The sequence below is a fragment of the Triticum dicoccoides genome, chromosome 3B, assembly GCF_002162155.2.
Source record: "Triticum dicoccoides isolate Atlit2015 ecotype Zavitan chromosome 3B, WEW_v2.0, whole genome shotgun sequence".
Classification (NCBI taxonomy): Eukaryota; Viridiplantae; Streptophyta; class Magnoliopsida; order Poales; family Poaceae; genus Triticum; species Triticum dicoccoides.
The window spans coordinates 18,419,642-18,432,249 of NC_041385.1; the positions used below are offsets into that span (position 1 = coordinate 18,419,642).

Consider the following 12,608-nt stretch of genomic DNA (forward strand, 5'->3'; position numbering starts at 1 on the left):
CCATCCAATGTACCACCTAAAAAATCGCAAAGTTTCGGCACCTCATTGCCGAAAGAGTCTCAAAGTATTAGGGGGCAATCTCATGACGAGTGGATGGAAATTGAGATGAAAAAGTGTAAAGCTCGCCAAGCTGAGATGTGGGCTAAAATTAGACGAGAGCGAGAAGCCTTGAAAATTCAAAAAGATAAAGTTGTTGATTCAGGTAATAAAGAAAATTCAGTTATTAGAAAAGCCGAATCAAGTAGTATATATTCTGAGACCATCAAATCCAAAGAGGCAAGCATTATTGAGAAAGGGCATGGAAAGCATAGCAAAACAACCATACTTGATTTTTCCAAAGTCAATGGAACCTACTTCCTGCCCTATGAGTTTCGTGCCATAGAAATTGACATGGATCTTCAAAGCAATGATGCACGGAATCAAGAAAAAGATGATGACAAGGCGTTGGGGAGCCATCCAAAGACGGAGCAAGATGTTCTTCAAGTGGCCCACCATCATGCTCTCCCAACATATTTGAAGAGGTATGCATAGAGAGTAATTTACCTATTTTCAGATTTGGTCACAACTTCATTATTGATGCATCTATAAGAAATATTCTCATAAGTAATTTTGAAAGACCAATGAAGAAGGGTAATTTACTTGTTAGCAATAAACTTGTTATGGAACATATCAGTCAACACATTGCGCCATTTATAAAGACCGATAATGACTTATTGTTACAGCCAAAGCTTTCCCCGTTGCTTTATCTAAAGTTCATATCTAGTTGGGTAGCTTTGCTTATTTCGTACTTGGCTTGCACTTGGTCTCAATTGAGACATGTGTGTTCTAAATATTTTCATTTCAGAAGTTTAAAGCCAAGGTTAATTTCTTTTGAGAAATCCGATGCTAATATAATATCTTATCCAAAGACACCGAAGATAGAGTGGAAAACACAATGTATAGCCGAATGGGGAGATTCCAAATCTGAACCATTCGTTTGCTTATCTCCAAAGCCGTTCACACAACAAGATCGGCTAGAAAACAAGAAGTTTACCTTCAATTCAAGCATGTGTGACCAAATATTTGATTTATTGCTGAAAAATAATTACATAAGAATTCTTGATCACCATGTTGAGCCATCTATCCAAGGACGAATGTATTGTAAGTTGCATGATTCGTTCAAGCATAATTTTGAGGATTGAAACATGTTCCGTCAAATAGTTAAATCGGCCATTGAAAAAGGACGATTGAAGTTTGTTGAAACACCAAGAGATGACCAGTCTATTCTGATTGGTCCCGATGGCAAAAAGTTTTTGCATCGGCTACTTCAAGCCGATACATTTAAAGAGAAGGTAAAAACTATAGGTGATGGGATCAAGCTTTTAAGTAAAGAAGTTGTTGAAGAGCATAATGAACATAATCTTGAGGGTGAGAATTCCATCGAAGCTACAATGGAGATACTAAGTACTGGGGGGCAGCAAGCAAATCTAAAGATCGGTGGAAGCACAACCAAAGAAAACAAAGGCCGACGTAAGCACAAAGGTAAAAAGCCGAAAGTCACTTTCGCACAACTATTGGAAAAATATCAAAATAAGAGTGAAGAGAAGAATTCTTATCGGCCAAATCATGCAAAGAAACCAAGATCACCCCCAAGGTGCAAATATGAGGATTGGTATTGGCAAAGTGATAATTTTAATGCAACATATTCATATCCTTATTTTGGTCCGTCAATGCCAATGCCGTGGATGCCTCCCTATGCTCATATAGATAGATATACATCATCGGACAAGTATGATACAAGGGCACATTCTCCATCTTATTGTAGACCATCTCACCAATACTATGCAGCTCAAAGAAGATCAACATTTGAACAATCAAGCGTCGAAGACCGTTTCAATCATAAGGAATCAGTCCAAAGCTCAAGAAAGAAGAAAGAGGTGGTCAAGAAGGTTTACCGCATTAAAAGAGATGGTCGTAAGAGTGCAATTTCAGATTTGATCTCAAATGAAAAAGAGCCAATTAAAGTGTTGGCATTGGCTACTAAAGGCAATGAGACAAAGCAACCAATTATTGAGAGTCGAAGTGCCAAATCTGAAGAAAAGAATTTGAGAGTGCACAAGGCCCAAAAAGAGTTGCCATTGGTTGAAACAAAATCACAGTCGAGGTGCTCACTCGGCTTATCATATTGGCAAAAGAAGGAGTTACAAAAGCTTAGTGCACAAGAACTTGAAGAAAGGAACATGGCATGGGTTCCCAAAGGGAGTACTCAAAATAAGAATTATGTGCAAGTTTCCATTACAAGGAGTGCGTCAAAGGTGAAGAAGGAAAATAGTGAAAACTATGAAGGATCAAGCCGAAGGTTTCAGCATCTTCGGTCTACACATTATCCATATTCTTCAACTATGCCATTAACGCCTATGCCATGGAATTTGTCGTCAGGTATGATTGGTAACCCTCAATGGGCTTATTTTAATCCATGGATACAATATAATTTCTTATATCATGAAAGGGTATTACCAAATCACTATACATTTGATTAGCTACAAGTTTGTTGCTGATCCAAATGGCCGAAATACTTGATTTGTCATTTCATTCGTTTATTTCGGCTATATGTGCTTTGAATAAAGTTTACATGGTAATGGCTGATATTTATCTATCGTCCTAAGATTATGTCAATGCATGGCCGGTGTAGTATCCTAACATCGTCCTCAGTTCAATAGGAGACCAAAATAAGCCTCATACCACTTAAAATAATTTTGCACAATAATAAAAGCCGAATATGAAATTTTATTTGGTTTGGAGCTTTCGGTTGCCATAGGTGCTATACATATTGATGCTTTCGGTGATTCGTTATGAGTAGTCCAACAAATATCCAAGGGTTATGAATGTTTTGACGAATCACTTGTAATTTATCTTGAGGTATGCCTAGATGCAAAATTTACCTTGGATTGCTTTAAAATTGTTCATATATCTAGACATGACAATTTGAAATAGTTGGCACAACAAGCATCCGACTACTATGTTAACCATGGTGTACTGTATTTCTATCAATAGCCGATGCTAGGTTTTGTCAACATAGGTAAGGCCGAACCGAAGCCCACCACTTCAGCCACTAATGAAACTTTTATGCAGGCGAAGTAAGGGTTGGATAAAGTTCATTCTTAATTATCTGCAAAATCCTAGCGAAAGGGTGAACAATATGGTTCGGAGGATGGTTTTGATCTATGGAACCTTATCACCAGATTGTTATTGAAGTTGTGAAAGTTTCACCCAAACTTGCATTGAAATATTCACACAAGCAATGGTCGATATAAACTTATAGTCCTAAGCATATGCAAAATGGCCGATGGAGTGTTGACATCATCCTTAGAGCAAGCTATGTGTAAGTTATTTTTCGGCACACAAGCTTTGCCGAAAAATAGGGGGGCATGTGTTGACACCAGATTTTGGCACGGTCAAGAACTTATTTAAGATGACCTCCAATGGAGAAGTGATCTTCATGAAAGATTTTCATATTGTTGATATGAACATCTTTGAAGTTTGGGTCATCACCGTCCGATTTCATCTCAAAGGCCGAAACTATGCTCAAAGTACTAAGATCTTATATTCAGAGTACAGTTTGGCCGATTAATCCCCGAAGATGACCTCAAATGGAAAAATGATCTACACGGATTGTCTTCGTCTCGTCGAAACGATCGATTTGGATATAAAAATCATCCAAATCCGAGTTCGTATGCAAAAGTTAGAGTCATCAGAATATAGCCTTGTGAGGAGGCAAAAACTGGCGCGCCCCACCAGACACCCTGTCTGATGGGTAGCGCGAATAATAGTCTGTTTTGCGCGACCAATTTGACCCTCAAGATTACCTCTGATCAAAAAACGTTCAACATGGAAGTTGTTCGTCTCGTTGAAACGGTCAAGATTGCTTTTAGGCTCGTTTCCATCCGAGATCGTTTACCACCACAAAAAGTACTCGCAAGGTGCAGTCAGTTTAAACCGAACAGTTCTGAAAAGTTTAGACAAAACCAATCCGAATTTGACTAGGTTTTAGACGTGAATCCAAGCCTTTTCCTTGCACGGGAAGTCCAGCCGCCTCTTATATATATAAGGGGTGACGGCCAATTGAACAACACACAATCGATCAAATCATATACCACTTTTTATCTTTTATCTTTTCTCCTTAACCCTAGTTATTCTTCTTCCTCGTTCTTCGTTGTTCTTCTTCATTGCAGGGCGGCAAACCTCGAGGCCCTAGGGGCGGTCAGGCCGACCTAGGGCAGCCCATAGCCGCCGCGCGCCCTGACAGGGTCCCTCCCGGGCGTGTGGGGTTTCGGGTCCTCAAAAGCACCCGCCGGATTGCCTGCGTACCGCGCTTCCGGCCGGGTCTCCTTCAACGTGAGCTGTGGTGCATCACCCTCGGTGTTGGAGGTACACGGTGACGTGTTCGTGTGCGAACAGTGGCCGTGGTTGCAGATCGGGGTAGTGATCGCTAGATGGAAGAGGAATGCTTTAATACCATGTAGGATTTCAGGAAGCATCTCATGCCCCACAGGACGCCGCGTACAATGTATTTATATTGCGGTGCTTATCCCGTAATAGCATATAAGTAGGAAATTACATCTAGAGGTTATTGGACTTGATACATAGGGAATACTAGGGATTACATGGAAAATGGTTAAGGTTTATCTCAACCAAACCATGTACGGTGATAGGATCTAGAAGGTTCTAGTCTATTCATGTGGCATATCTTAATAGCTGCATCATAGCTTTTTGACATCTTGAATTTGGTTGCATGGTTTTCGCCCTTTATTCTGATATATAGCAGGACGAACTAAGCAATGTTGGTCAATGACTGGCTTCATTCCGTGCGGCCGCTGTTGTTTTATTGTAAGCCACTTGGATCCTCTTCAGCTTCACAACCACATCGCTCATTGTCATCCTTTGGTCAGGAGAGTCGCTAGTGCAGGCCAAACCCAACTCAAATATCGGCACAAGAAAACCCTCCATGCTGCAGCTAAAAGACCCTTGTAGTAGCTGATCATCCACAACACGGAAAAGTTCTCCAGGAAACGCCCCAACAACCCACTGCCTCAGGCTTATATCTCCGACAAAAAATGCATCTGTGGGTCTCTTTCCAGTGAAAACTTCAAAGAGCATTATCCCAAAGCTGAATACATCACTTCTTCGTGAAGCTTTTCCCTGAGCCCCATACTCTGAAATTAAGGCATGCCTGATTACCTTAATTACTCAGTGGTTCAATAAGAAGTAGATTGAGCAAGAAAAGTGCTAGATAGTAATAGTACCTGGTGCCATGTAACCAACAGTTCCAGGCATGCTCGCAGTGATTGTAGAGTTGTCATCACCTAGTAACAACCTTGCAATGCCAAAGTCTGCCACATGTGCTGTCATGCCCTCATCGAACAACACATTGCTAGGCTTCAAGTCACAGTGCAAGACCACCTCGTAGTGTTCATGGTGTAGATACTCCATTGCCAAGGACACATCAAGCATGATGCCTAGTCTCTCACTGAATCCCATTTCTGTTGTACCTTGAGAGTTGTGTAGAAGCATTTCTAAGCTGCCATTGGGCATGTATTGAAGAACCAATGCCCTAAATTCCATGTTGGAGCAGGTATTGAGTATCCTCATTAGATTGCGGTGTCGTGCCATCCGTAGTACACCGCACTCTGTATCAAAGCTTCTCATCGCTTGTTCCAGCTGCATGTCTAGAACTTTGATTGCAACAATCAAACCATTGCTTAGCTGGCCCTTGAAAACTTTTCCAAAACTTCCAGACCCTAGCAGGTTGCTCTCACTAAAATTATCAGTTGCTCGAACAAGCTCATGGTACGAGACCAGGTGATGGGTGGGCATGTAAACCATACCGGGAGAAGCTGACATCCCTTGCTGCTTCTTAATCTTCTTTCTGGCTGTTACATATATGCAGAAAGCTACAAGTCCAATTGCTATGATGATAGTAGGGAGCAAAATCTTCAGCATGCGGCCATTATTAGTTCTTTTGGAGTTACTTGGGCACATTGGAAATCCTAAATGTGAAGCACCACAAAGCCCTGAATTCCCTGTCAAGGATTGCTGACTAATATTTAAGAAGACACCACCTTCTGGTACTTGACCTTGTAGCTTGTTGAACGATAGGTTCAAGCTGGTCAGGATGGTGAAATTTACTAGGTACTTTGGTATTGTACCAGAGAAAATGTTATGTGATAGGTCCAAAGTTTGCAAGCTGGTTAGCTTGCTGAAAGATTCTGGAAGTGAACCATCAAATGAATTGTGTGACAGGTTTAAGTAGGCTATCGTTTGGAGTTGTCCAACCGAATATGGGATGCTACCAACCAAGAGGTTGGCAGAGAGGTCCATGCTATCAATTTGCTTCAAGTGGCCCATATCAACCGGTAATGTGCCAGTCAAGAAGTTTTGAGACACATCTAATTGGAGGAGATTGTCAAGATGAAATATACTTGATGGGATAATTGATGATAACTCGTTGGCAGACAATATCAGGTATTCTAACTTGGTCAGGTTACCAATCCCCTCCGGTATTGAACCAGACAATTTATTGTTATAAAGGTTCAGATTTCCTATATTCTTGAGCATTGCAATCTGAGGTGGGATGGACCCAAACAAGCGATTTCCGTGCAGGACAAGCCACTGGAGATTCTCCATCATCACGATGGATTCCGGAATCTTGCTATCTAACTGATTCTCTGAAAAATCTAGCCATTCAAGACCTGTTAGGTTTGAAATCATAGCCGGAAGTTCACCAACAAAATTGTTCTTAGATGCACCGAAAATCTGCAGCTGGCTCGACAAGTTCCCCACATAGCTAGGAATGTCACCGGTGAAATTATTTGAGGAGATGTGAATAAACTGGAGCTTTCTAAAACTAGAAAAACTGGATAAGAAGCTAAGATGCCCCTCTAGGCGGTTCTTTGAAATATCAATTTGAAGCATAGAGTCGGTACCACCAATTGTTCCTGGTACCGATCCAAGGAACATGTTTTTGTCTAGGAGAAGGAATGCTAATTCAGACAGGTTACCAAGAGAAGCAGGGATGGGTCCAGCTAGTTGATTGTCTGAGAGATCCAACACAGTGAGTTGGTCCAACTGTCCAAATTCTTCCGGAATGGCTCCCGACAGCTTACAACCATGTAGGGCTAGTAAACCTAGCTGAGTGAGGTTGCTAAGTGCAACTGGAATTGGACCAACAAGGTGATTCCAACCCAATGAAAGGAAACTGAGATGGGAAAGCTTGCCCAACCACGTTGGCACAACACCCTCAAAGAAATTCACACTGAAGGAGATAGCTTGGAGATAGCGACAAGAGGAGAGCCCCAACGGAATCTCACCGGTGAAGCTGTTGCCGCCCAGGTTGATCTGTTGCAACGCTGGTAGACTAAAGCTTACGTTGTTAGGGATTGGACCAGTTAAGTTGTAGTTCAGTTGAAGCCAGATTTCAGTTAATCTAGAATTGTTGAATATGGATGGAGGTACTGGGCCGCAGAAATGATTCACTTGAAGTACAAGGAACTTAAGCATTGGTAAGGAGCCAATACAAGATGGTATATGTCCTGACAGGCTGTTGTTGCCGAAGTTCAAGTGAGTTATTGGAGGGGTATTATTAAATAGATAGGTTGGTATTGAGCCGCTCAGGTAATTCCTCAAGACACTGAAGTAGCCAAGACTCTGCAGGTTCTGCAGTTCTATCGGGATTGAACCAGATAGATGGTTATAATACAGGGAAAGAGCACGAAGCCTTGTGAGGTTCCCTATGGTGGTTGGGATGCTACCTGATAGGCCATTGAATCCGAGATGTAGATATTTAAGACGACGAAGTAGTCCTAAATCATCTGGGATGGAGCCCATGAGATTTGTATTGTTGAGATTGAGATAGGAGAGGAAAGAGAGGTTACCAAGGTGAGGAGTGATTGATCCATGGAGAGGGGAGCCTGGCAGTTTCAAAGCAGTGACGCGCTGCCGGCGCCGACTGCATGTGACACCAAACCAGTGGCAAAAATTCGTACCGGTAGTCCAGTTGCTGGCAAGGATGCCGAGAGGGTCGGAGAGCTGTGCTTTGAAAGCAAGCAGGGCAGCGAGATCAGTGTCGCTACCATTGCTCTTGCTTGGACCAGGAGAAGAAGATGTGTGTACTATGGACAGCAGGGTGATCAAGAAGAGAATGGGTATGGATATGGATGGAAATCCAAGTGAGGCCATGTATGTTTGGGACAGAGTGCATGCTTTGGCTTTGGGCTGATGTCTTATCGATCCATCCATCCATCTTAATATGGTGGGAAGGGTCGTTTTTGATAGGCTCCAGCTTCCAAGTGGTGCTTTCGGTGTAATATTTTTGTGGATCAGTGGAGAGATCCCTAATGGTGCCTGTGAGAGCTTTTGATATAGGAGGCTCCAGCTTTTCTGAGTGGTGCTTTCCACATCAACGACCTTGACTTGCGGTCACTCTATCCTCGTTAGTAAACGTGCATGCGCACTACTGCTACGACAACAGGAAATAATGGAGACAACAAGCTTATGTTTGATTGTTACATAGTACAGTATGTGTTAGCAAGACCCAATTCAAAAGTTTATAGTATATTAGATTAGAAAATATGAACCCACACACTCTAGAACGTACTTTCTAAATCTACATGCAGATTATCCATGCTTACGTGTCTTTGTCCATTTGCAACTAATTATTTGTGTTGCTTTCTCCCCATCAAAATAATAAGCAGAAAATAATTGGGTTGCTTTCAGTTTCAACTTTCTAAGACATTTCTTTCAGCATTACGATACGAGCAGCACTGAAAGCATAGACCATATCTTCCTCTTTCCTACTGATGACGATGTGCATTTACCATATGCTACGTATGTTTACTGCTGCTAATGCGAAAGGATTGCACCAAATCTCACATGTCGGGATGTCGCGGTCATAGGTGGAATTCATTCTTCCACGACAATTGATGCGCTAGCAGGCACTGGAGCAACTGGCACATGCAACTGCCACCTGCATGCCCATAAAGAATGGGGGTGTAGCCTTTGTCGTTGTCATCGGTGACGACTTGCTAAAAGTTAAAAGGAAGATTAGAAAATGGCTTCATTCACTTTTATTACTCAAAATTACTCGTTTCTTAAAAAGGATGGAGTGCAGCAATGAATAAACATATGTTCGGTGTTGAGGTTCTCCATCTTCCAAACCTGTACCTGAAGATTCTACCAGATTTGAACAAATATGTTTCGGCAAAAACAAATCTAGTAAAATATGCGTTCAAAAGAAACTTAGTTTTAGGAATTTGCAGGCGGCATACACCAGCTTTTATTCCTTTTTATGAAATCCATGGGAAGAGTTCATATAAGGGAAACTGTTGTTCCCAGCACAAAAGTTTGAGCATATCAGATAATATAGAGGAGCAGCAGCTGAAATATCATGTATAAGAGTTACCAGCTGAAGCAAAAGTATCTTGGACATCGCAGTAGGATGCTACTCTGCTACTCCCTCCGTCCCTTAATATAAGTCGTTTTTCTAGTTCAAATTGAACTAAATCTTATATTAAGGGACGGAGGTAATAGTTATTACATGTTTCTTCCTGCTTGGAAGTACTCGGTAAACATCACAGATTGTTTCATACATGATACAACTATACAACCATTTCTTCATTTATTTATTTTCAAAGCCAAGTGCATCATCTCGTGCATTACATCACACATCAATATTTTCACTCATGTCCTCGGAGATTTCAGTCAGCTCAGACCATGGAGATAGTAAGTATCCTTGGTATGGACGTGCCCTTCGTCACAGAAGAATGGCCTCAAAGGCATCCGCAAGCCATCACGGCCTCCTTCCAACATCTCTATCGCCTCATTCATCGCCGGCCTGTCATTAGACTTCATCTGGATGCACATAATTCAACAATGCACAACTTCTTCTCCAACTCATGCATACCAGTATCATCAACACGAGCAGATATCTCACCCACATGGTCTTGTTCAGTTAGCCGATCATACACCCACGCCGGGTAGTACACTTGGCTCGAGTTCGCCGCATTCGGGTCGTCATTCCTTCTTCCTCCAGCCACTCCAGAAGCCGCATCCCAAAAAGCTGTAAACGTCAGACTTGCTTGATATGACACCGAAGCTCCGAGATATCATCTCAGGAGCTATGTGCCCAACAGTCCCCCGTAAGGCGCTGGATGGCACAAAACTGTTGTCCCTTGGGTACAGTTTGTCGAGACCAAAATCAGCAACTTTGGGGACAAAATTGCTATCAAGAAGGATGTTGTGGGGCTTGATATCAAAGTGGAGAATCTGCATCTAGCAACCCTGATGCAGGTAGTTGATACCCCTCCCAATGCCCAAAATGATCCCATTGAGCTTGTCCCATGAGAAACTCTTCTCAACCAAGAAGATGTATTTGTCCAGAGAACCTCGAGGCATGTACTCATAGACAAGCGCCCTTCTCATCTCGTCTGAGCAGAAGCCCACTAAGCACACCACATTGACATGGTGGATCCTACCGATGGTGGAGACCTTACTGATGAAGTCTTCTCCGTTGCAACTTGAGTTACCCTCTAGCATCTTAAACGCAACATGAACATTGCCTGGAAATAACACACCGTTGAGTACAGACCCAGCTTATCTATGAAATGGCTTGTGATCGCAGTGATGTCGGTGTAGGCGTACCTTGTCGGGCCAATCATTTGTTGCATTCTGAGGAATTTCTCGACCGCATCGATTGTTATCCTTGTCTTCCAGTACTTGTTGGCAAGGAAAAATCAACACAGCCAGGGGCGCCAACACGAACCTGCATAGTACTGTCCAAAATTAGTTGGCAGGCGCCACATGAGTTAGATAACCACACATATTCATAGAAGAGTGCAGCATTGATGATTAAAACCAGAAAATTCTCACGTACCAATAAGGAACCTTGGTACATCAATAACATATACCATGACTTTAGCAACCATGAGTGACTTTGTATTGCAGTGGTGGACATTTATGCATTCGAAGAAGTGTGTATCTCACTCCAGAAGAAAGCATGAGTTCAATTCAGAACGCTTGCATCAGGTATTTGCCCCCCTGAAGTAGCTGTTAGTCACACCATTCGAAAAAGGTTTAATAGGGGAAAACCATTTCTATATAGTTATAAGAGAAACACTAATTCAGGAGGAAATGGGACCACATGTTGATAATGGGCAACACTCCAGTGCAAAGTGTAGAGTCACCTGGTTGAGTTGCTGAGGCATAGTGTTTGATGGTTTCATAAAAATTATCAGGAACCTGATGGTTGTTTGGATCATAAGGAAAGTTAACACAAAACCCCTTCCTTATGAATTCCATGATATGTGCATAACTTGCATTCTGCTCTAGCGAGCTACCATATGGAATCGCAGCCAAGTTTCCACAAGAGCGTTCAAGAAATCCAGCATCACAACGAGGGTTGTAAGCCCAGACATAAAAATACAATGATCTGTTGGTTACCTTGGTCTGCTGTTTCAGTGATTTATCTCCACTTCAGTATTTCTCCTCACAGAACCCCTCAAGAAGCATGATTACACCATCTGATTTATCTCCATTTCAGTATCTCTTGCAGTGCATTGCTCCTCACAGAACTACTGAGGAAACATGATTACGCCCTTTGATTGCCATTTCTGAAGATACTGAAACGTACATTGCCCTGTTCCTTAAAATCTCGGCAATCCATAGCACTAGCATGGAATATGTTCGGACCTTCCCCCTCTACTAGCTAGCACCTGCCAACTGATACGTGAATATAGGAATAGTACTAGTAGCTATTTGCAGCATACCAGAATCGAATGGAGCTTTATCTTTTGCATTATGACAGTCTAACATGGAGCTTTATTATGCGGTTCGACGCTTCAGTATTTTCCACATCAGTACTAGTATTTCCTGCTGTGATTTTATCCCCCTTCCCCTCCTTTTTTTGGCATTTTGTCAGTTTAACACATACTCCATTGTGTAGTGTACTCCAAATCATAATGCAGAGATACTGTAACGAATCATGTAACTCTTTCTAACACAGAGACGCGCAGATCCCCTGCTTATATTCTAGAAAAAGAAAGTATCCTGTAACTACTACCAAAAAACAAAGGAGGGCAAAGCGATTACTTGTTGTTGCCGCCCTAGACTAGCTCTCTCTTACGCCGGACTGGAGGTAGACGAAGCACTTTTTTCCGGCTACCAACGCCCCGGCGCTAAAACGCCCTTTTTCCTTTTCAGCTCGCCCCAGTTACATCAGCGATTACAAGGCCTTTTGTAGCCATACAGCGACGCAGAGCCCACGCAACTCCTCCGGCTGATACGCGCACGTACACAACAAACTCCACATGCATCTACACATGCAGCTTGATCCGTACGTTCCGGCCGCGCGCACGACGCACTCCTATACGCACGACGCGGCTGCCTCCGACGACCCGTGCTGCATGCACTAACAAACTGCAGACTAACTCAAACTTGCCTAGCCTGCTGCATGCAGGCACACCCCACCGGCCACTAAGCCAACTAACTACATGCATCAAGATTAGTACTAACATTACTCACCATGGGAGAGAGCTCCCACTGCCCTGGAGCCCCTCGCCAGAGCAGACCAGAGGATT

The 12,608-nt window shown here is 42.6% G+C and overlaps 1 protein-coding gene and 1 pseudogene across 1 annotated transcript; both read right to left on the bottom strand.

Annotated features, from left to right (window-relative positions):
• Window positions 1-4,556: 4,556 nt before the first annotated feature.
• Window positions 4,557-8,214, bottom strand: LOC119274428 (probable LRR receptor-like serine/threonine-protein kinase At3g47570). The gene is made up of 2 exons (XM_037555134.1): window positions 5,283-8,214; window positions 4,557-5,192 (listed from the first exon to the last, which is right to left on the bottom strand). Exons 1-2 carry the CDS (start codon window positions 8,212-8,214, stop codon window positions 4,825-4,827), a joined length of 3,300 nt encoding a protein of 1,099 aa, XP_037411031.1. The 3' UTR covers window positions 4,557-4,824.
• A 1,480-nt stretch (window positions 8,215-9,694) lies between these two features.
• On the bottom strand, window positions 9,695-11,844 carry LOC119279112 (annotated as a pseudogene).
• Between the last annotated feature and the right edge of the window lie 764 nt (window positions 11,845-12,608).